At 40.0% G+C, this 24653-nt stretch overlaps 3 protein-coding genes across 6 annotated transcripts in view; all 3 read right to left on the bottom strand.

Annotated features, from left to right (window-relative positions):
* The window catches only part of bcl2b (BCL2 apoptosis regulator b), a 47733-nt gene extending 44540 nt beyond the window's left edge, over nucleotides 1-3193 (bottom strand). The window contains exon 1 of the mRNA XM_077520491.1: nucleotides 2162-3193. Coding sequence (XP_077376617.1) covers nucleotides 2162-2722 — 561 coding nt within the window. The 5' untranslated portion in view covers nucleotides 2723-3193. The remainder of the gene's footprint in view (nucleotides 1-2161) is intronic.
* A 5086-nt stretch (nucleotides 3194-8279) lies between these two features.
* Nucleotides 8280-16942, bottom strand: kdsr (3-ketodihydrosphingosine reductase). Its single transcript, XM_077520490.1, has 10 exons — nucleotides 16492-16942; nucleotides 16055-16144; nucleotides 15183-15239; nucleotides 15004-15069; nucleotides 14468-14563; nucleotides 14203-14394; nucleotides 12758-12841; nucleotides 12599-12682; nucleotides 12304-12405; nucleotides 8280-10336 (listed from the first exon to the last, which is right to left on the bottom strand). Exons 1-10 carry the CDS (start codon nucleotides 16678-16680, stop codon nucleotides 10217-10219), a joined length of 1080 nt encoding a protein of 359 aa, XP_077376616.1. The 5' UTR covers nucleotides 16681-16942; the 3' UTR covers nucleotides 8280-10216.
* Nucleotides 16943-17164: 222 nt separating this feature from the next.
* vps4b (vacuolar protein sorting 4 homolog B) overlaps nucleotides 17165-24653 on the bottom strand; it is a 28589-nt gene continuing 21100 nt past the window's right edge. For 3 of the 4 annotated variants that reach the window (XM_077520487.1, XM_077520486.1, XM_077520488.1), the window contains exons 4-13: nucleotides 22690-22801; nucleotides 22429-22573; nucleotides 22279-22337; nucleotides 21061-21180; nucleotides 20821-20977; nucleotides 20570-20718; nucleotides 19006-19087; nucleotides 18702-18921; nucleotides 18444-18584; nucleotides 17165-18367 (exon numbers count right to left, since the gene is read on the bottom strand). In XM_077520487.1, coding sequence (XP_077376613.1) covers nucleotides 18266-18367; nucleotides 18444-18584; nucleotides 18702-18921; nucleotides 19006-19087; nucleotides 20570-20718; nucleotides 20821-20977; nucleotides 21061-21180; nucleotides 22279-22337; nucleotides 22429-22573; nucleotides 22690-22801 — 1287 coding nt within the window. In that variant the 3' untranslated portion in view covers nucleotides 17165-18265. Of the gene's footprint in view, nucleotides 18368-18443; nucleotides 18585-18701; nucleotides 18922-19005; nucleotides 19088-20569; nucleotides 20719-20820; nucleotides 20978-21060; nucleotides 21181-22278; nucleotides 22338-22428; nucleotides 22574-22689; nucleotides 22802-23957; nucleotides 24180-24653 lie in introns of those variants that run through there. The other variant, XM_077520489.1, reaches the window with a different exon arrangement.

The following is a 24653-nucleotide window of genomic DNA, read 5'->3' as shown; positions in this document are numbered from 1 at the left end:
TGCTTATAAGCTAGCTCATAAACAAGCAGCTGCTGCGTTCGCGATGACCATACACACAAAAAAGAATGGTCCAATTTTCCAGTCCCATCCAAACTGCCTCTCCTCCAAGCGCCGAACCTCCATCCACTCCACGACCCGCGTACACCACCGTGCCCAGCGGCGACGTTCGCGTCCTCAGCTCCACCGCCATCCATCCTAACTAACCGGCGTAGACTGTCCAGTGGTGCCGACTTTTCCTCCGAGCAGAAGGGCTATGAAAAATGCTGCCTGTTTCCTGGCGCAAAAAAAAAACACAAGCGGCCCGCAGGTGCACACCTAGGGACAATTCGGAGCGCCCAATTAACCTGCCATGCATGTCCTTGGAATGTGGGAGGAGACCGGAGTGCCCGGAGAAGACCCACGCGGGCACGGGGAGAACATGCAAACTCCACCCGGGAAGTCCTCAGAACTGGGAAGCGGACGTGCTAACCACTCGACCAGGTAGTATTTTATTTGCCAAATTTCTGTCAATGTTGGAACTCTTATTTTCTAACTTCCCTTATAGGTGGAAGTTTATTTTGAAGGAAAGCGGAAAGGGAGAATGAAGTAGGAGACAGCAAATTGCTATAGAGAACAAGATCTTTGAAGAGACACGCGACAAACACTACATTTTAGTAAGATACTTAGCCCGGTTGAAAGTGGCAACAAGGTAAAGATTTTAGCTTATCTTTCAATATATTTATGTTTGTGTTTACCTTTAGAGTTTAATTAGCCTGTATGGAGGTAACGCCTAAGCATGTATGATTGACGGCGTCATGTTTTATTGTTTGCGTGTGAGACAAAAGGAGAATTAAAAGGAAACTTCGGACCACAAGTAAAGCTTCATTATTACAACCGAACCGTAAACATTGGTGAGTCACTAACAAGAAAGAAAATCCGATTGCCTTGACAGCTGCAGTTGCGATATTTCCTTGTCGCTGGAGAATACAAAGAGAGGAAAGGCCGAGAAGAAACTGGCACTGGCCTTACGTGCATGCCATTATTCTGTCAAGTCTTCCTCTCTTTCATCTGTCCAGCTCCATTTTTTTTTTTTTTGGGCAAAATATGTGCTACAACCTGGCATTTTCATTGACCGTCTGTTCTGACTGTTCTGTTGTATCGTGCTGCAGCCAAATCGCATTCTGGTCAGCAGCATATGGAAAAAATATTTTCACCTTATTCATGCGCCATTAGCATAAATAGAACAGGTGAGCCGTGACGTTCACAATGCGAGCCCGAAGGCACTTTGACGTCAATCTCAGTCAACAGCAGGAGGCCGCATTAAATGCCCATTGTTTCTATAAAATCAAATATTCGACAAATGTAATGGTATTTCAAACAGTAACATATAACCCTTTTCTATTTAGCAGTATGGGTCACTGCTATTTTTTTTTTTATCAATGGGCAAAAGTTGTGAACGTTACCATGATAAGTGACCATTTTTCACACATGCAGTGCAAGCTAGAAGACAGAATCATCACTTCCTTGTAACAAGAACGGAATGGACGCTTCCTCAAATAAAAATAGCCACATGCCAAGAAGAAAGCTGGATGTACACAGTAAGTCCATAAAAGCTTTTATGTCCACAAGCTGTAATTAACTCAAAACCACCTGAGTCACAAGCCATTTTTTACCCCTAAGATCAAATCTTACAACAGTGTAGTCTTCCAAAATGTTAAATATTGAAGTATTACGAAGCATTTTAATGAAAAATGGCCTATGTGACCATATTGCAGCTCTGTGACAGATGCGTGACTGCCAGTCTCTCCTCTCAGTCAGCAGGGGCGGGGCTTGGGCAAGAGCGTCGGGAGGTGTGACAGAGCACGCGCTCTGATTGGTCAAATCGAATTGACGGCCAACGCCAACCTCCAATGAGAGCGGCGCACGAGCGAAGGCCGCCCATCCTGCGCCTTCGTGCGTAATGGGAACATCGACAGCTTTTTCGTTGGCAAGCCGAACTACAAACGTGATATAATGTGGCGTGTGAGGTCACATCTGCAAGCACACACGCACGTATAAAGACGAGCGCGCGCGCGCGCACTCGCGGGTCGACACGCCTGCTAGCAGCAATGGTGGAGCTCTGCTCCAGCGGTACCGAGAAATAATAAATAAACTCAGCCCAATCACACCGAATCACACCTACCCAGTCCCCGTTGTCTTGGATCCAGCTGCCGAGGGGTCCGTTTAAGTACTCGGTCATCCACTCGGCGATGTTGTCCACTTGCGTCGCCATCTCCTCCTTGGTGGCGCACTCCACGCACACGGTGCCGCCGAACTCGAAGAAGGCGATGATCCGGCCCCAGTTGACGCCGTCCCGGAACAGTTCGTCGATCACCTCGGCGAACCGCCGCTGATCTGTCGCGGAGAAAAGCGACAGCTGCCGAGACATCTCGATGAAGTCCGGCTGGTAAAGTCTCTCGAGTTCGTCTCCGGCCTCGCGCAGGACCCGGTGGATGTCGGCGAGCGGGTCGGAACCGGGGCTTCGCTTGGGGGCGCAGTCGCGCTCGGGCCCGGCGCTGGCTCCGCGGCACCGGAGCACCAAAGTCGGCGAGGGGGCAAGCAGTACGCCGTTGTTAGCGGCGGTGGCGGCATCGTCCTCCTCCTCCTCCTCCCGAGCGGCACCGAACCCCCACGAGTAGCCGCGTTTGGAGAGTTTATGGCAGATATAATTCTCCACGATGTTGCGATTGCGCTCGTTCGCCATCTGGGCTCAATTTGGCACTTCGTACGGCTCAGATTTGGCTCTTAAATAAAACGCATCGTGCATCCATCCGATGCGCTGCTCTGCGCGGGGCTCATCCAAAAGTGGCGCGCGACCAAAACCGAACCGAGTCGACGCCTAAAATCCCACGCGCGAGCAGGAAATTAAAGCTTGCAAAAGTCCCCGCGAAAAAAAAAAAAAAAAAGGCAAGCTGGCGAGCTTGTCTTTGCATGGAAATCCAATACGCGGAAGAGGCTGGAGGGAGTGCGGATGTAATCCCAGCGCGCATCAGCCAGACGTGGAAGAGAGTTGCGCAGGGGGAGGAAAAAAAAAAAAAAGGGACGCAAAGTTGTCTGCGGCAGAATGGCCGCTCAGCGACGCGTCGCCGACGGTTAGTTGAGGCGGCGCGTGTGCAGCTCCACTTCGGAGACCACTGGCGAGGTTCACTTCCATACAGAGCCCTCCTCCCCCTCCCCCCCCCTGCTCCGCCAGTAGGCTGCCTGATGCGCGTGAGCTATTCTTGACGTCACGCCCTTTGGCTGCGCTCTAGAGCCGCCATGCGTACATTAGGAAGTGCAGACAAAATTATTCATTGCATTAAAATAGATGCTTAGACGCCATCTGTGTAATGGCTGCACGTCTGCTGTTTTTATTTATTTATTTTTTAAGGTCGATAATTAATACAGCCTCACAGTTGTGAGGTTCGGGATCCGTATCTCGTTTTTTGGCCTTTCTGAGGTGAGTTCGTGGAAGACTCTTGTAGCATCTTATAATGTAATAATTTCCTGAAAACGCAATAATGTCTGAAAATAATAATTAAAAAAAAATCACTTAACGCCATCAAAAATGCTTAAAAATACATCAATACCTGTATTGTAATAATTTCACCAATAATATAATAAAAAAAATCATTTTTCAGGAAATTTATTAGGGTGCCACTAAATCATGAACATAAAAAAAACTGCTGGTACATTTAACTAACACTCAGCACTCCCAAGTCTTCATGGCAAAACAGTTCTAATCACATGGGCGGAGCTTACTTTGATTAACTCTCTGCCGAGTTGGTTTAACACACACACACACAAAAAAAATCGTCAAAATAACTCCAACAATGACCTCAATTTAAATTAAACAGTGGTAAAACTCCACGTTGGATTTGAAACTCTCAAACATTTAACACCAAAATTTTAACACTCCAATTTTTTGCTGTGAATAAATATATATAACAGTCTGATATTCTCAAAACACAAAATGTACAACTTTGGACTGAAAATGAACATACTGCATATATTACATTATCTGTCAAGTTTTACATGGTCAATTTTGAGGAAAGAAAAAAAATATACCCACCTGAAAATGTAATAAATCCCCAATAATGTAATGCTATTAAAATATCAATAAAAAAAATATCATCAGGCAGGATTATTTTTTAATTAAACGATTGGTGAAATTATTACATGATGATTATGTTTTAGTAAATTTTTAATTGAGTTGCAAGTGCAACTAACTTTTCCATATCAAGTGTGAATGTGAGTGGTTGTTTGTATCCAGTCCAGCCCCCTCACTCAAAGTCAACTAAGCAGCTCACCCGCCATGCTCATGAGGGCAAAAGCTGGGGGTGAAAAAAAAAAAATGGATGGTTGATCCTTCCTCCATTTATTTGCTTGGCTGCAAGAGGACATTCCATTTTGTGGATGTAGAGCCTGCTCGGCCTCATGTAGCTTTGATTCAATTCAGCTCTCTTCTTCTGGTTAAATTAATTATCTGGGTTCATCTTCATGTAGTATTATTCTCCTTTGGGACACAAAACAGAGAGAGTCTGGAATAGCCCATTTTATGCAGATGTGGAAAGCCCCTTCAAGGAAGATTAACTTCTCTCCAGCACAAACGGAATATTTAAATTCTCAAAAAAAAAAAAAAAAAAAAAAAAAAAAAAGACCACCATGGCTTCTAATAGGCCAACTCTCCCACTGTAGCACATCACGCCAAAGGATTATTAAATTCACATGGGGGGTGGTGGGGGTGATACAGTAATCTCACCTCTAACACGGAGTTTTGTTCCACACCACCACCCCCAGTTAGTGAAATCCACGACAAACATCCAATTTAAATACATTGTATAGCATTCACAGTACATCACTTACAGGACTGTCTCAGAAATTTTGAATATTGTGATAAAGTCCTTTATTTTCTGTAATGCAATTAAAAAAACAAAAATGGCATACATTCTGGATTCATTACAAATCAACTGAAATATTGCAAGTCTTTTATTATTTTAATATTGCTGATTATGGCTTACAGCTTAAACAAAACTCAAATATCCTATCTCAAAATAGAATATCATGAAAAAGTATACTAGTAGGCTATTCAACTAATCACTTGAATCGTCTAACTCGAAACACCTGCAAGTGTTTCCAAATGAATCCAGAATGTATGACTTTTTTTTTTTTATTGCAATTACAGAAAATAAAGGACTTTATCACAGTATTTTAATTTTCTGAGAGTCCTGTATATTTTGCCTTTAAACACACCATGAGTTAAAAGTAAGCAAATACCATTTTTTTCCCAAACTAAAAAACTTCTTACATCTCACAATAAACAATAATCGTGCCCAAAATGAAATACAGGCATTGCTTCATGTAGGCATAAAATGCAGGATTTTAGGGGAGTGAATAATCTTCAGGAAAAAGACTCAGCTGATATACTTCATGTTTTCATTTTTCATTCAAATTTACTCAGATAAAAAAAGTGTGCCACCATCTAGTGTTCAACAGTGGAATTACAGACAAAACATTTAATAAATGAGGAAAACCAAAATAGCTTATACCTGTACAAAAAAATACATAAATAAATAACTACTGCTTTACAAAAATCTTGTCATACAATTATGTGAATAAAGTAACGATGGTACTAACATACAAGGTCTGGTAGTTAAGGGTGGCGCAAGCTACAGATTGTAAAGTGGCATAAGAATATGCGGTCATGTGGTAAATGCAGACACACTCAGTTTAAGCCATACTTGTCGTTTTTCCTTTTTATTGTTTTATATTCATGGAATTGAATACTGCGTGATCGGCAAGCGAGCATTCTAAATTGTTCACTCAATGGGAATGTCAACAGATTACCTCTTGTATTTGGGGGTGGCCATTGTTCTAAAACAAGAATAAAGTTGGGAATTTAAGAATATTTTCATAATGCACTCAGAATTAAGTATTTTTATAACCAAAAAAAAAAATAATAGTACAGTACTTTACATTTTTGGTTTTATTTTTGGTGTGGACCGAACACTTGTATAGAATTTAAAGACAGTTCAAAATGGCAAACCGAAACAGGACATTTTTGCCCTCAGGACTACAATCATCATAACAAAAAACATCAAACATGGGGAGTTGGAATTTCGTCACACGTATTTATTTATTCAGTTCAACTGTCAGAAATAATACAACAGTGCTGTTCTACTTCTGACAGCTTGCTTGCTTTCCATGGCACACCAGGTGAAAGGGGAGGAAGAAAAACCACAGAATGATCATAAACGGTGTTTATGTTGATGATTATTAAATGACAAGTGGCAACATAGCCTGCCTGTTCTAAGACTTCAATCCTGACCATAAATGCTCAAAGACATGGAAAGCACAGGCTTTTCTTTGCATAGCTCAATGGTGTTAAAACAACAGGCTACATATTCTAGTAATTGCAGGTACGTCTCAATGAATTGCAGTATTGGAGAAAACTTCATTTCTTGTGGGGTTTCAATTGAAAATACAACACATATTGGATATAGACAATATTAAAGCTCATGAAAATCTAAAAAATTATTACCTCAACAAATTAATTACAAAATGCTTTTTAATATTGAAATTGGGAAGAAAATTTCAGTTTTATTTAAACAAAATACTGTTAATTTATATTGAGATTTGAGACAATTTACAAGCATAAAATCACACTCGTCTCTTACCATTTCTGTAAGAAGTAGCTACTCTACAGTGGATTAAAATATATATATATATATATATATATATATATACACACACCACATCCCTGTTCAAATGTCAAGTGTTTGATTAACAAAATGAGATCAAAATTAATTTAAAAAAAATTTCCACCATTAATGTGATCAATAACTTAGTCGTCGTAATCTGAATGTTGTGCCATATTTTCTCCACTTCTGACCGATGCCTTTGAAAAATGAGATGCTGTGGAAAAAAGGGTCTCTAACTACAAAAATATCAAGTAAAGCATACAGGACTGTCTCAGAAAATTAGAATATTGTGATAAAGTCCATTATTTTCTGTAATGCAATTAAATAAGCAAAAATGTCATACATTCTGGATTCATTACAAATCAACTGAAATATTGCAAGCCTTTTGTTATTTTAATATTGCTGTTTATGGCATACAGCTTAACTCAAATATCATCTCAAAATATTAGAATATTTCCTCAGACCAAGTTAAAAAAATACATAAATAAATAATAAAAAAAAAAGCCATAATCCTAGCCGCCCCCATTTACCATTTACCAGTGGTGTACCGCAAGGATCTATATTGGGTCCTAAACGATTTCCTATGTATATTTGATATCACAACAAGCATGTTGGAAATTGTCTTTCAAAATATTTTTTTCCCCCAACTGCTTGCATATATTGGAGCTACTTATCTTGCTTATGGATAATGCATTGTGGGCTTTGGGGGCTATGTGTGTTGGAAAGACAACATGTTGCTCTACTTCCAGGAACAGGAGTACTCCTCAAACAAAGCAAGACGGTGTCCCCGCCCTTCAATATGTATACACATACAAGTACGCACGCACTTACGTACACACACTTCTAAATAATAAATCAATATAAATATAACAATTAAATAAAAACCACAAAGTTGGCAAAGTCTATTAGAAGAGCTAAATTTGGACTTTGAATGTGATTGGTTAAGTCTGAACACAGCCACATTCTCATTTTTCCAGTTTATTTGTACAGGCTATAGATTAAAATCCATTTGAACCTAAAAATGACATTTGAACAGGTTTTTGAACCGAAATACTGAGAGAAATGAACTTTTCTGCAATATTCTAATTCAGTGAGATGTGCCAGCATGTGTTGCTACAACGGGAGGACGTTTGAAAGCAACAATAGAAGCTCGTCACGCCTTGAAACCAAAAATCAAACGAGAACTTCGTCAAACACGAGTCATGTCTTCTCACTTTCATGTTCTGGATTTCAAGAAGGCGCCTTTCAGCCATTGACAAGATACAAAACACAAAATCAACCCTCCAAAAAGTTGACATTTTACAATGAAAAGCTGCTATCATTGGTAAACTACGTACACACCTGCGTGTAAGTGTGGACGGGCTTCATTGTGGTCGCTTGATCGGTAGTCACATCTTAAGGCTTGGTTGGAACAGCTCGCCGCTTGTCTCCACGCGACCACCAAGGAAAATGTCTCCAAAAAATTTGGCATTCAACTATCAGCGTGCGTAAAAAGTCGAATCTATGTTCAGACTTTGATGAAATTACATTCTGGACCTAAGGAAGACTTACAAAACAATATTGGACACCATTTGGACAGGATTTCAGTTTATGTAATTATTTATTTTGGGGGCAAAAGTATAGGGACAAGAATCTTTTGTGCATGTAAAACAAATCTCTAGCGCCCTCAGTGGACCTGCACGGGCATTACTTGAACCAGCAAGTCGCACGCTGCCCTGATTGAGATCAGCGCCAACGCAGCATATGTGCAATGACACAAAAATTGCATGTAAGCTTCCTTATGCAGCGCACACACCAAGAACAACAACAACAACAACAACAAAGTATTATATTTGAGAGGTGAACGGTCACTTGAAATAATAGTACCTTCTGAAATAAAGTGAGATGATAAGAAAACGGTAAACGTCAAATGGCTTTTTTTCTCAACGAGGCTTGGCTCAGTCACAACATAGAAGCACGTACGCATTCACACACATGCACGATTTCCACCAAGCAATACAATTTAGTTCAGTTTGGTAGGACGTCTCATTTTGGAATTTTTTTTTTAAATTTTTTTACATTGGAAAAAAGATGTCTTAAATATTGTTTCTGCAATAAAAGTGCTATTATTCCGAAGTGTCAATCACAAATCTATTGTTCAGTAATTATTACCATTATTGTCAAAAAAAAACGTCACCGCAAATTTCTTTGAAATCTTGTGATATAATTAGTATGTTAAGCCTATTTTAGGTTGCTTGGGTAATGACTACCACATAAATTCACCCGTGAATGCTTCTACTGTTTAGTAATCCAAGATGCTAAATCCAGTACCGCGGCATGTTGAACAGGCTGTAGTAAAAGATAAGATATAAGGAACTGTTTTGTATTATGTTGTTGAGTGTTGCTGTTTTAAAGACCATGCCAACCTTAAGTACTGCTATTTACAGGCCTCGTAAATGCATTATTTGTTCATCTGGGTAGGAACCAGACTAGAAGTAAAAAAATAAATAAATAAAAATAAAAATCTTGTGCCCTCTCTTGTCAGAACATGGTATTACGATTAATAGTGTGTTCATTGAGATTGACTTCACAGTGCCCGTGAGCTTGAATTACGGCTGTCACAGCTCCCCACTACTTCTCGTTTAGAGTTACAGCTGGTGCTTTTTTTTTTTTTTTATGTGTTTGTGTTGTTGATTAACTGCTGGTATATTTCAACATTAACCTGGCGTGTTATGTTCTGATCCATGTGGTTACACTGCAGTCAAATTGGCAGATATTCAATGTGTATTGGATTTTTTTTTTTTTTTATCCTTATTTGGCAGGGGTCTTACAGCAATCATATATTTTTTTTCTGTTTACGCTACCATGACAACATCTGACTGCTATGATGTCACACTTACGGTACATATCTGTGGAAAGTCATTCCGGTCCTACTGTGGCAAACTCAACTGGCATGCTTGGTGGAAACGCGAGTTCAACTCGCTGTTCCTCTCATACTAAAATTACATTTGTATTACTTAACACTTATTTACACCACAGCTGCACGCACGCACGCACACACACACAAAAACAGTCAGGGTGCCGACTGAGTGGTCTGATTAAGTGGTCTTTGCCCGCAAAGACTTAATGGTCGGAACAGGTTGAGAATGCTTCTTACTGGGTGAAACGATACATTTCTAACATTTTAGAAGCATGCAACGCGAGAACAAAAGGTGACGCATCAGTTTTGTTTTCACTAAAGCCCCCGTGGGAGGGAATTTCAGGCCATATTTGGCACAACCGGTTCGACAGGATATTGCTTTTCCTGCGCGAGAAGAGGCGGGGAGGCCCGCTACTGTTTACTATCGCCTCCCTCCATGATTACAACACCAAAATACACCTGCTAAAGTAAGGCTGCTCCTGTGACAAGAAGCATGTGCACGTTAAAAGTGAAATGTCACTGCGGGGGGATGCGGGGGAACGAGTAGTGGAGAGTAAACGCACTGTTTCGTTCACCTCGCTGCTTGCGGGCCTTTTCGGACGATTCGGAACGGTGGCGGCTACTCTCGCTTGTCGGCCGCCTTGGCCTGCTCCCTCTGAATCATGCAGCGGCGCACGATGCTGTCAAAACTTCCCAGGTAGAAGAGGGCGATGGTACGGAAAAGACCCATGGTGACGATCTGCAAAGAAAATACCATCACAAACGTGGACGACTGCAGCAAGAAAGAATGTTTAGTGACCTTCTTAGATGTAAAATTGTCCAAAACCGCAGAATTTCAGGTTCTTAACAGTACTTATTCTCAGATTTTTGTAGACCGCCATGAAAGCGGACTTATTATTTTTACTTTTCTTACCAAATGATATGCAAATATCTTATACTTTGGAAAACAATAATCAACATTTTTGCCAATTTTCTGAGATTTTATGAACCAGTCAGGAACTGAATCATAAATCATGCTTGCGCATTTTCTGCATGGTTTTTGAATACAGAGATGGAAATTGTCTGAAAGGTTCTCAGAAAAACGTTCAATTTTAACAGCAGTTATTAAGTTAACACAATAAATATATAATATTGAAAAGTTATTGATTATAGTGGATATATTGAACTTATATAAGCATTTGATACAGTAAAGCAGAATTTGACTAAACAAATGAAGCATTATGGAATTGGAGGAATTTATTGAAGCAACCAAACTCAATATGAAGACTTAAGTAACACTCAATCCAATAGAATGTGGTGTACCACAAGGATCTATATTGGGTCCGACACTATTTCTTATATATATTAATGATATCACAACTATGTCATAAATTGTATTTCAATTTTCAATCCCATATCATCTGTAAGTTCCTGCTCTCCTGACCTTTTTTTTTTTAAATGAAAAACCAAAAAACCAAAACATTTTTAATCCATAAATGCAACCATCAAATGAAAACCACAAATTTAGCTGGTAAGTGTCTGAAGCAACTAGTTCATAACATTGAATGTTGGGATGCAAATTGAGGACTGCCTGTTGACACTTTCTTTTCATTCCTCTGGTTTCATCAGTTATGAACATCAGTAGCACTGCGTTATTTTTTATTTATTTTTATGTATCAATCTTTCAATCCGATAGCTGCAACTGGTGAAGAATGCTGCTGCTTGAGTCCTTACTGGCACTGTACCAGGAACCTGGACCACATCGGCCTGGTCCTAAATTCATTACAAAGGCTTCCTGTGAGTCAAAGAATGGATTCTAAAATCTTTCTGATGGTCTAAAGAACTTGAAATGGTCTTGGACCCAAATGTCTTCAAGACTTTTTGTTCAATCAGACACTTCAAAAGACCCTTTAGGTTGTTTCCAGGACGACACAAACTGAAGAAGTGTTCTGTTTTTATTATCCACAACTGTCGAACAAAGAAAACTTTTTAAAGCACTACACAAAAAAAACTTGCCTTGCAATTGACTGTAAACACAAAAACCCATGCAACTATTTAAGCTCATAATGCAATGCTTCACAAAATGGCAGCAGGTCCATTGTCAACAAATACAGTAGACGCTAAAATCCATCTTTGGACAATGATTACAAAAAAATAAAAAAAATAAAAAAAAATAAAAATCTTTCCATACACTGCATTCAAATACCGTATTTTCCGCACTATAAGGCGCACCTTCAATGTTTGACATATTTTCAAACTTTTTCCATATATAAGGCGCTACAGTAGAGGCTGGGGTTATGTTATGCATCCATTAGATGGTGCTGCGCTAAAGGGAATGTCAACAAAACAGTCAGATAGGTCAGTCAAACTTTATTAATAGATTACAAACCAGCTTTCTGACAACTCCATTCACTCCCAAAATGAATAAACAGCTGTTTTATTATTTTCTCTGAGGTAAAGTATTAGTATTAGCTAGCGATCCAAGATGGCGGGATCTTCTGCGCATGCGCGTCATCGATCGTGCAGGGTCAACAATAGCGCCTTGACAGCAAGACCTGTTGCTGCTCAATGTTGATCCATATATAAGGCGCACTGGATTATAAGGCGCATGGTCAGCTTTTGAAAAAATTGAAGGCTTTTAGGTGCGCCTTATAGTGCGGAAAATACGGTAAGTATATTTTCGTCAACATGACAAAAGAAGAATGTGAAACAAGTTCATGTGTGTACCTGCTGGAGACCCTCTGTGATGGAGGTGACAGGTGACATCCCACAGGTGAGTGCTGACAGCATGTAGCCGTCGGGACCCACGGAGCTGTTAAAGTTGCCCTGCTGTGACAACCAAAGACATCACTTAATATCATACATTACTACTTATGTCATTCCCTTGCTTAATCCTTCAATGGTGCAGCTGCTGAGCAAGTAAAATGCTAACATTAATACCCCTACACTGTGCGATGTTGAGTATAGCCATTCACACTGTTTATGTATTTTTGGCCTCCGGAGTACGGGAGTCACTTCTTACCACGGCATCTCGGACAACAATCTTGGCCACTTGGTCTGGTTGACAAACTCCGGAGGTTTCAGAGATTAATCTGGTTTCCAGAGGCTAAAATCCAAGAAATGTGATTTAAAAAAGGTGGTAAATATGAGACAATAAACATGTACGATGAACAACATTTACCTTGGTCTTGTTTTCCTCAACCAGTCCTGGCGTGTCTGTGTCTGGTGGGAAGGCCAGCGTCACATAGATATTGTATGGCTTTATCTGAGGAAAAACAAACAATGTTCACTAAAGCGAGGTACACACATGTTGATAATAGGGCTGCTCCCTCACCAGATGATCAGACGTCTCTAAAAGACTAACTTGTGGTGTGGGGCGCTGTTAACTCTTTTACTGCCGCACGTTATCAAAAGGTTATCATTCACGTCACCCTTGAAAACGTTCTATTTCATCAGATTTAGTCGTTTCATTGTAATTTGATACACAGGCAGCCCATTGAAGAGATATAATGCTGCCATCTGGTGGCCATAGTTAGTGTTTTTGATTCCACAACCCATTGACCAGGCAGCGCTGCACTTAGATGTTGCACTGCCCATTGATTTAAAAAAAACAACAACAAAAAAAAACAGTTGACGTCATTTAACGTTTATGGCGGCATACATCGTGATTTTATTAATCGTGATTAAACATTTTTGGGGGTCAAAGAGTTAATGATTTTTTCTTCTTCTTAATGAATCAATCATAAAGGGTAAACGTGTTCAATATTTACAATGGCAAATCTTTATGGGTATGGTCAACACCAAGCTGCGCTGGGCCACGGACTCCTGACAGTGGCGGGAGACAAAGTGATAGCCAATTTGGAAATTATTTAGAAGTGGCGCTGTCACTATCAAATATTTTTAGAATAACTTATTCTATTGATCATTTATCAAATAATAATACATTTTATTTTTCGATTAAAGTGTTTAAAATTTTTATTAGCCAATTGTTTATTTGGTATTTATTAGAGGTTTAAAAAAAAAACTAAGAAAGTAAGGAATATCACACACAAGGGATAGATATTGTATTCACCAGCTTTATAAAAAATGATTCAGTTACCAGCTTGCTCATTATGTACCAAAGTAGAAGATTGTTTGCAAATGTCGTATTTTGCTTAAACACAAAATATCTACTTTAATGAAGGACTACAGAAATCAGAGAATAATTACTCTCGAGAGGCTGAAATTAGGGGATATGACCAATTTTAAGATAAACAAATGATTACTCCATTATTAAAATAGTTCTCAATTTGATAATTGATGAATTGTGGATTAATTAATTCAATTTGACCTTCTACTTGGAAGCTTGTACTGTTCTGCCGAGCAACATGTTGTGTTGAGTGTTTGTAGAATGCAGTTGACCACAATAAAAATGACAAAGAGTTTGCAACAACAATGACAAAAAGAGACGCCCACGCATGCAGATTTGTTCCTTGTTGTGTGAATATGTATGGAAGCACACCCCTTAAACAACATGAAATAATTATTCTATGCAAAATTAGGACTCATTTCCATAGAAACGTAATCAAATGAATGCAACGGTAAGAGAGAATCAAGTCTTGACAGTCGGGCCTCCTTTCTCCTTACCTCCATCTGCAGCGACTCGGCCAAACCGCGCAGTGCAAACTTTGACGGGGAGTAAGCCGTGTAGCCAAACAGGCCGATCTGGCCCGCCTGGGAGGACACGAACATGATGCGGCCCATTCTTCTCTCCTTCATGGTGGTTATGACGGCACGTGTTGGATAAACACTCCCAAGGTAGTTCACCTCCATCAGTCTCTATTGGAGAAGAGAATGACAAGCTTGTTGACAAATGTAAATACGGATTAATGAGCGCCTCAGGGTTACCCACTTTAAAACGGTCTACTTCCACTTCTTCAAACTTTCCAGAAAATGACGTTCCGGCGCAGTTCACTAGCATATCAACAGGCCCCAATTTTTCTTGAGCCTGTTTGAGTACAAAAGCACATTTCATCGGTACTTGGACATTTTTTTTTAACCATTTTCAGTTGTTTTTCCGTCTACTTTGTGAAGAAAGTGCTTCGAAAATCCTGCACAGTGATATCTCATTTATTACAATCGGAACGGAGATATTAAAATTCAAAGCTGATATAATAATTGGTCCTTCTGGGTATTGGAATTTCAATTCGAATCGAAGAAAAAAATATGATGCCAAACGGTTTTACAAACAACCCAAGCAACAGCCAATTAGAACCATGAATTGGGGAATGAGGTAATTGTAAGCCAATCAGAAGCCAAACTCTGATCATGTGACCCATGATTTTTGTTTTTCCACATCTCACTGATACATTGGGGGAGCTATAACATACATACATTTCAATAAGTCATCAAAAGAATATATGAGCTCATATGAAAGTAAAGCATTACCTGTTTTATAACACTTTCCACCTGACTGTAATCACTGGAAACATCCACTGATATGCAAAGTACAACCTGAACAAAGAGAAAATTTTGTAATTTTATAACTCGCAGCAATTGAAATCATGCATTTTTTTTTTTTTAATAAAAGTTGCATTTGAAAATATATATATATATATATATCATACCTGTTTGTCATTGATGGCAAATTTTTCCACCTCTTTCTTGGCTTGAATCAACTTAGCCTACAAGAAAGTTAATGTCCACTTTCATCACATACAAACTTATGTACTGTATTTCATTGAATAGTGGCCTTCACTCTAGTAGATGCTCTGCCCAAATTAATTGAACACTGCGTATGTACATACACTAATAAATACAGACCACAAATTAAACAGAACAAAACGGCTGGTGCCACCCACATGTGCACAACTGACACTACCATGTGTAGACGTCATTACCAGAGCGGAAGACATGGGGCCTCTTCGGAAAGTCAAATTTCCTAACCTATATGCCACAATTCCTTAACCTTTGTTGTCTTACGTCATCGGGTCAATGAGAAATTAAAAGGTGTTTCCTTTCAAACATAGGAAAGGACAACACAATTTCACACAATTCGACTTTACTTTTCCTGACGTCCATGTGCAAAATATTATGGAAGAAAAAAAAAACCATACTAATTGTTTTTTTTAGGTCTATAAATGTAGATGTTTTTCATTGATCTTTGGATTGCACACTCAAATAATTTAAAGGTATTCATAATTTTATTTCTGTCCCTTTTGCTTTAAACATAGGATAGGAAATTTCCTTGGCAAAACCAACAATCCTAAGAGGCCCATGGCATGAATAAATACTTAAATATGGCATAGAAGAAAAAAAATACAAGGGACGCGAGCACTTGTGGGCTTATGAAATAAGTTAGTTAGCAAGGCGACTACAAGCGAGTCCTCAGTTTACGACATAGTGTTTCGTGTAACAATGTAGGTAACACATTTAAATGTCATGGAGCTACTGCGTGTAAAAAACTACAATCATGTAAACGTTTTAAGTCATGACGTACCTCATCACGTGCCACCAGCGTGATAAAAGCTCCTTGTCTGTAGCACTCCATCGCTATGCATTTCCCAATACCACTGGAGCCTCCAGTCACCTGGAAATTGGAAGGTTGAGCTATGAATATCAATGTTTATCTACACACTGGTGGACTTATGGTGCAGCTAAATGACCCTAACAATGATCCGAGATGGACGACATAAATGACGTGCAACCAAATACAACGCAGTAAAGTATTGCCTAAACTTCTAGCATTAACTCAAGTTTCGATGTCTGTAAGCCAGGCAGCTAACCAGCCATACTTTCGACGCACTCGTGACAGTGGTTATATTGTAGCAATTCTCACAATAAATCTGAACTAAATCATTTTTAAAGCGACCACTGCAGCGCTCTGGTGAAAAGCGCCCATATTCAACATGAACAATGTTTCTCCGGTGGACTTACCACGACGTGGGCCCCGTTCAGTTTGAGGGGTTTGGGGCTAATAAGCGGCGATATCATGTACAAAAGCAGCACGAAGGCGACAATAAAGGCGGCGACGACCAGCAGCATGATGAACGGCAGAAGCAGCCACCAGGAATGAACAAATAGCCAACCCGTAATCGTTGAGCTCAGGTCTTCTTCTGAGGACATGGGTGATGACTGGCAGTGGTTAGCGTGTTTGCTAACTAGCTGGCTAGCTTTGGGGGTCGATAACGTAGCGACAAGGGGGCAGTGGCCCTCACAGAAGGCAGGCGAAACGCATGATTCAGAGGAGCTGTCCTAAAGTGATTATCAAATATTCGGAGGTGTATAAACGAGCAGGTTTAATGTCTCCCGTTGGACCTTGGGTCGGTGTAACAAAGAGTCGTCGCTTTAACCAAAACAAAATTGTCCAGTGAAAGCGGACTCTCCCGAGTTGCATGTGGTACATGTAGTTCTCAAGAGCAGCGGGCTCGTATTCAGACCAAACAGCCACGTGTAAATGGACTTCACCTCCCACCATGCAACGTTGCACTTCCGTTTTGGGCGGCTGAGTTGCTGCACAACGCCCACTTAGTAAGCAAAACACTTTTTTTGGGGGGGGGGGACACAAAAATTATACAGTAAATTAAACATTTAAAGATAAACCTTCACATTTAACGTATTTATATTTTATTTACATTTCAGAAACGAGAGGGAAAAAAACGGGAGTACAACAGGTAAAAGTTGACCTCAGAGACAAATATGGTTTTATGTTTGTGTATAATAGTGGAAAGAAATTCCCCCTCAAAACGCAAAGAAAAAAAAATAGAGTAGTTTACATTCCGTATAAGAGTGTACAGGAAATGAGCAAGTATTATACATAGTTGTGTAGTGACAACGCACTTGGATGGTAAAAGCACGAGGACAAATTGAGACGAACCCATACAAAAATAAACTGCTTCTCTAGAAGGCACAGTATGCACAGCGTCACTTTTAATTGGTGATGTATATTAGCCGCAATGTACAAACAAGCTTCCAATTTTGGCTTGTTACGTCAAAATTCACAATCCAATCCAACTTCAATTTTAAGTAAGGCTTTTTTTAGCAGTTAATTACCAGCATCAGTTCTGATATTAAAAAATGAAAAAATGTGCAGTAGGGTGTGATCAAGATAAACTGAGTGACAAAAAGCTGCAGAGTCCTTGTTTCAAATAATGCTGGTCTGGCACCTTTGGTGATCCATTCAACTGTGAGAGTGGACTGACGATCCCAACCTAGGCTCTACTGTAGCTCTCATCGAGTGTCTCATGAAGTCTAAAATGCCTGTGCTATATATATACACCACACAGATTATGAACACGTCACAAAAAATCCAATGCTGCTTCACTTCCCACAGCCTATGTATGATACCACAAAATACAGTATAATATAAAATGCTTGTTGCTTATTTATACAAAACAGAGAAGACGGGCCCCTTTATTGGTCTACGACAATAACTGTGTGCATAACCCTGGTCCAAAGCAGCAGCCTGGGTAGTTTTGCAACTTCAGAAGTCCAACACCCCTTTAAATTTGTCATGAATCTTACATTTATTGTATTTGGAGAAGAATGAGTGTCAAAAGTAGTTTCTACAGCCTTTCTGTGGTTATCAAACTGTCAGAGAAAGATGGGCTCTGGTGATGGACTACGATGAGATGGGAAGAGGAAAAAACAAACTGTAAATAGAACATTGCAATTCTTTTGCTTTGGTTTGGCCTGCTTAAAAAAACTCAAACTAGCCTTCCTGCCCAAAGTCCTCTGTGAATTTTTTCAGTTTTCCCAGATCCTGCTCATTGACGGTGGGCTTTGTGTTGGCCAGGGACCTCAGCATGTCAGCCTGCAAAGACACCAATCAATAGAGTATTATTTCGCCAGAACAAATGAGTAAACGGCACATCTTGAAGACGCCTCACCATGCAAACGACAGGTTCCAGAAGCTTCTCTCCGGGGACGTCAATCCATGTCATCTCAATTGCGTTGGGATCGCCAGGCGAGCAAGGCGTCAAGAGGTCGTGTTCAATTATTAGGGGATCCGATCTCGATGGTCCATTCACCTTAGGAACCACAATCAATTTAAACAATGAGAATATAATTAGTCAGAGAGACAGAAAGACTACATCCAGCCTCAAACAATGACATGACAAAATAAGGGGGAAAAAAAAAGAACATACCCTTTTAAAGTGTGTGGCCGCTTGGACCTTTCTGACGGGCTGCATGAGCGCATCTCTCACGATGACACTGATATCCGCGCCAGAGTAGCCGTCTGTTTTCTTGCCCAAGGTGACAAAATCTGAGTCGGTGAGACTGTTGGGGGTGGTGCCCAGGTTGAGCTTGAACATGAAGGCGCGAGCATGCTCTTCTGGCAGCGGAATGTAGATCCTCTTCTCAAATCTAACATGGTTTGATTGAACAGAGGTGAGTGGACCAGGCGTGTGTTGTGCGCACTATGCAACTCGCAGCCATTGCAGCCCATACCTTCTTCTAATGGCAGAGTCGAGGGTCCACGGAATGTTTGTCGCCCCGAGTACCAGGACTCCCTCATTGTCATTTCCGACACCTGTAATCAAGAGTACAGTACCATGTAGGTCTGAACGATTTTGATTTATTTTCGTCAATATTGCGATTTAATATGCAAATTTTTTTTTAAAGCAAATTACTCTGTATTACAATAAACAATATTATTTATTATCCATAAAAATTGCCCAAAATGGCTGCTCCAAACTAAAATGGCAGACCTTCTTTTTGGTCAAGGGTCTTTGAAACTTTTTGGTCCGCCCTGTAATCCAATATACATGTCCAGTTGTCCACCCAGTTTCACGTCGCATGACAAAACTGGCATTGGGGGCAAATTTTTCTAACTTTCAATGTGAGCTGCTGATTTGAGTTTTGTATTCAGGACTCCCTAAATAACAACGACTCACACCTATGGACTATTTACAGTCTTCAGTGGCCCTAACATGCATGTCTTTGGAATATGGAAGAAAGCCGGAGTACCTGACGAACTTAGTCAAGTACGAGGAGTACAGAGAAACTCCACCAAGGTCAGAGCTGAGATTCGAGACATGCTGCCAACGAGGAAGTCAGCTGTAACATGCATTCAGCATGAGATCTAATAGCCAACCTCTTGGGGAAATCCTTCATTCCTAACTATTTTTGCATGACGTAAAATGTCACAAAACTGGGCACAAAGTGTAAGCCTTGTAAACTTTGCTTCTATTTATAGTGCAGCAGCATTTTTTCTGCCCCATGTGATCCGGTTAGCAATCCATTGTTAACACTTTACTGAATGATGGAAAGATAGGGAGGGGTGGAGAGCTGTCAGTCTAAAGTAAAGCGAAACGAGAAATTCAAACACAAGTGGAATGTTTGCTCTTTGCTGGGTTGCTAACATGTTTTCTAGCCCCTCGTTCCTTCAAAATAATCAGCAACAAACAATTTATTGTGTGTTGTAAATGTAAAGAATAATGAGTGAAGAATCATATTCAGACAATATTTCATTATTGTCTATAAAGTCAGAAGTTTATGTCCCTTTCGTTAGAATTTCATAGTTGGTACAATATACTTTGAACTGTATGACTTGGGTATCCTTCCGCAAGCTACTCACAATAGTTGGCAGGAATTTTGGCCCATTCCTGACAGAACTGGTTAACCAAATTTGTAGGCTGCCTTGCTCACACATGCTTTTTCAGGTCTGCCCATACATTTTCAATCAGACTGAGATCAGTGTTTCAAAAATATTGACTTTGTGATCCTTAAACCTCTTTGCAACCGGTGTGGCAGTCTTGCCTCAGGTCATTCATTGACCAATTTGGAAGACCCATTTGCATCTATGTTTTACCTTCCTAGCTGAGGTATTGATATGTTGCTTCAGTATTTTCACAAAATATTCTTTCGTCATGATGCCATCTACGCTCATCGTCAGCACATTCATCTCTCACACAGAACTCGCCTCTTTCCTAGGCGGTATGATTGCTGGAAATTCCTAGCCAATGGAAAGCATTTTATTTACTCCAGCATTTTGTACGTTTATTTGCATTACCTTGCATCTGCACCAGGAACTCCGTCTTGATACGTCGCGCCGCCTCGCTCTCGTTCTCGCTTCTGGAGCCGCAGAGTGAGTCGATCTCATCAATGAAGATAATGGAGGGCTTGTTTTCCCGCGCAAGGGCAAACAGATTCTTAACTAACCTGGATGACAGAGATAACGTATTCATCACGTGAACATGCACTGGATTGATCATTATTTCATGTTTTACTCTGGCATTAGTGCTTTACCAATATGGAACTTACTTTTCACTTTCTCCCAACCATTTGGATACAAGATCAGATGATGAGACCGACAGGAAGGTCGAGTTGTTTGCCTCTGTGGCGACAGCTTTAGCAAGGTAAGACTTTCCTGTACCTGGAGGTCCAAATAGCAGGATCCCTCTCCATGGTGTTCTCTTTCCTGAAATCACAAAAGCAGCCATTGGAATTGGGAATAGGAACACCACAAGAGCTGGTCTGGACACTGAATTTACTGTACTGTACCTGTGAATAGATGAGGGAATTTGATTGGGAGAATCACAGCTTCTTTCAAGGCCTCCTTGGCACCCTCTAAACCAGCAACATCATCCCACTTGATGTTTGGCTTCTCCATTACAATTGCACCTAAAAAAATAAAACAACAATAATAATCACTGTCATGCTTGAATAGCACATACATTAGGTAAAACAACACCTGTATGACATGAAGCCAAAAATCTGCTTGGAGAAAGTAACGTTAAGACACTGAAATTCAGTATACAGTAGAACCACCCAATTTTAACGCATCAAAAGTTTTGATTAAGGCGTATTCAAGGATTTTCTCAAAAAGTGGAAACCAAACATCCGTTTGTCACTTTTTCAAAACTGCGTATGCGGAAGACCATCCTACCAGCTCTCCTGCTCGTCCGGGCTCTCAGCCACTTTCCAAATATGTGGTAGAATCGGTGGCGCTACAACAATGAATGGCTGAGTCCAAAGCTCAGCGGCTACATGCTACAAACCCTCGAAGTGTGCATGCGTCGCTAGGAACGAGCATCATCGCTAAAGGGATAGTTCGGACGCTGTCATTGGTAAGTCAATGCTGATCGCACACTACTAGAGGTGAGGATGCAATGCAGATTCATGTCCAAAAAATCCAAACTTTCCTTTAAGATGATCCACCCGGAAGACGCAGCGACAAAAAGATTGTGTTTTTGTAAATTGAACTTCTTGCACATAGTGTAAGGTCTGGCTGCTCAGGACATTATGAGCCATAGAATTATTAAATAATTACATACTGTACAACAAGCATTGATGACCTAGATACGCAACTGCGCAATTTACTTAAACAGACAATTATTTTTCTCTTTTCCTGCATTAAGCCTTTTATTCTGTTATTTTATTCAATCACGAAAGGTTTTGTTTGTTTTTGTTTTACAGGGCTACTTGCATAAACTAGACAACACTCGTAAAACCTCTAAAACACTCCTAGGTAACAGCAAACCCTTTCCTGTTCTCTAATGTGTCTCTGCTGGGCTTCAAACAGCGAGCAGACGTTATACAGTCATTATACAATATTTAACGCGTCCTTGTACGTGTCAATGTTAAAATTCTACTTAAAATAAGGTTTAATGATGGTGATAGTTTGAGTCTGGAACAAATTAATTACATTATTTCCTATGGGATAAACAGTTTTGATAATTAGAACAACTTCAAAGTATCTCAAATACGCAAAAAAACAACCTGAGAGTTGATTCTGCATCTTCTTTTTTTCTGGATCATCAGCATCATCGCTATCATTCCTGAGCAGACAAACCAATAGAATCAACAGACTGAAGATCTTAAGTCTGACCTGAATGGGTCCACACATCATTGTCCCACCCACAAACGCACCCTTTGTCATCAGACTCTTTGACAGGTTTAGAAGGTGTAGCTTTCTCCTTCTTTTTCAGATACTCCTTCAACTTCTCTGCCCGGTCCAAATATTCGGCACATTTTGCGCGGATGCTCTGTTTAGCTTTGTCACCTTGAGCTTCATCTGAAAAGTGTAAAGAGAACATTAGAGGGAAAAAAAATGTAGAAACAGAACGTGACTTTTCAAAACTGCCATTTGTGCAGATTGAATTTAAAGGAACTTTGCAATTCATGGCTTACATTTGACCACATGGAGGAAGTACTGTACAGCAGCCTGGTACATTCGCAGAGCCTCCTCATAATTCTGAGCTTTATCCTCCTGAGCCGCCTTGCTGGCAAGATCGATGGCTTTCTATGAACAAAAGCACACGAGAACAATTAAAAGAGTTTTTACGCCTGACAACAAGTGTGCCTAATAAGATCTATTCGATTTTTCATTCCTTGCAATCAAAGTCAACAAAGGCCCGATAAGATTATCCTGAGGGATCAGCCTGTGGTTCGACATGAGTTATGACTTATTTTTGCTCTCAAAACTGTTTGGGCTGAGCCACAGACTGTAAATCTGACATGAAATATTGTGTTGCTGGAAACAATAAAAACAGGATGGTGAACATTTTTAAATCAAGAGCCTGGACGCCTTGAGGCACGATGCTTCCTCTCACAGGTCAGTCTTGGTACTAAGTTACAGATATTGTTATGTTAAGTGATGCGCTGTGTATCTTGTGCATCTTAAATATACACCGATTTTCTCCTGTCATGTATGGGGTCGCTGATACTTGAATCACTCACAATGTTAAAAATCTGAACGTGTTCCCCGCTTTAATAATACTTCCACAAGGATGTACGAGACTTCCAACAACAATTTTAACTTCAGAACACACACTATTTACATGTACCATTTAAATGGTTGGGCTTCTTGTCCTAACCGACGTCACGCACTGAAAAGCGCACAGCAGTTCCGTGTGACGACATCAAGGTAGGAGTGCCAGCACCTGACGACGGTGTCCACTTCCTATTGGCTTCTGTTTTTTCTTTACAATACGACTATAATGTGATCTTTATACATAACAGCCAGTCCATAATGTTATTACAACAATGCGCCTCTCTAATGTAAAAGAGTAATGGAGTCACGGAACAGGCCATAAACATGCTAGCATCGTTAGCCGCGCTGTCAACTTAAGCTCTCGGCAGTAGCGCACTGTCGGTTACAACATTTAAAAGCATTGTTATACTCATTTATTGGGCGTAAAAGATTTTATAGTCGACACTTTTATCTGTCAATAGACGACTTTCACCAAATAATGTCAAAGTTAAAAATAGCTAAGGCAGCTAAAAGAGGCTAATTAGCAGCAAACCTTTCATTTATTTTTTTCGACAATAGTCCAAATAATATAAGGAGCTTTTCAAATATAAACACCCTAAGACAAAACATCAACTTTGTTCAATACTGAAAATCGTTAGTTGCACCCCAATCCTTTCGGAAGCGTCGGGTTTGAGCCTCCACTTACCTGTAAATTATTGTTGGTAGCCATGGGGGCTGATCACTCGTCCTATACCCGAAACGTTCGAGAGACCTTCTAAACAGTCTGCCTTTAAAATTTAGTTTATACGTAAACTGGTAGACATATAAATCGAGTTGCTATTTAGCTTGTTTTCGTTTCTGAAATCGTCCCCGACTTGTTTCGAGGACGGAACTTCCGCATTGAAAAGCGTCGACTTGCGCACGGGGAATGTGATGACTTCACGACGCAGCCGACGCTCCGGCCACGTGACTCGTTTTTTTTTTTTTTTTTTTTTTTTTAAATTACACATTAAAAATACACCGTAACCTACGTGATCTTTTGACTCACCCCCTTCTTATTTAAAAAAAACATTTATTTTAGGCAGTGAATTGTGACAAAACAACATACATTATTGAATCGTACATTTTAACATTGTTCATTTACTGTCATTACAACGCCACCGACGAATTTGTACACACGTCTGAACGCACTGGCTATCATTAACCTACAGTAACGCAATGGGAAAGTCACAATACAGTAAAATATGTATGAAAACACTTTTAGCGTCAGCAATCAAATGAAAAAAACGAGCATGATTCTAGTGGAAGTAACATACAAATACCTGGAAAGGTATTTGTACTTGAGAATTTTTTTTTTCTGCCAAGTTCTTAGTTTTATTCTTTCACATCTGTACCTTCTACT

This window comes from Festucalex cinctus, chromosome 1 (assembly GCF_051991245.1).
Source record: "Festucalex cinctus isolate MCC-2025b chromosome 1, RoL_Fcin_1.0, whole genome shotgun sequence".
NCBI lineage: Eukaryota > Metazoa > Chordata > Actinopteri > Syngnathiformes > Syngnathidae > Festucalex > Festucalex cinctus.
Note: the sequence above shows the minus strand (reverse complement) of the source record. Positions and strands in the feature narration are given on the sequence as shown.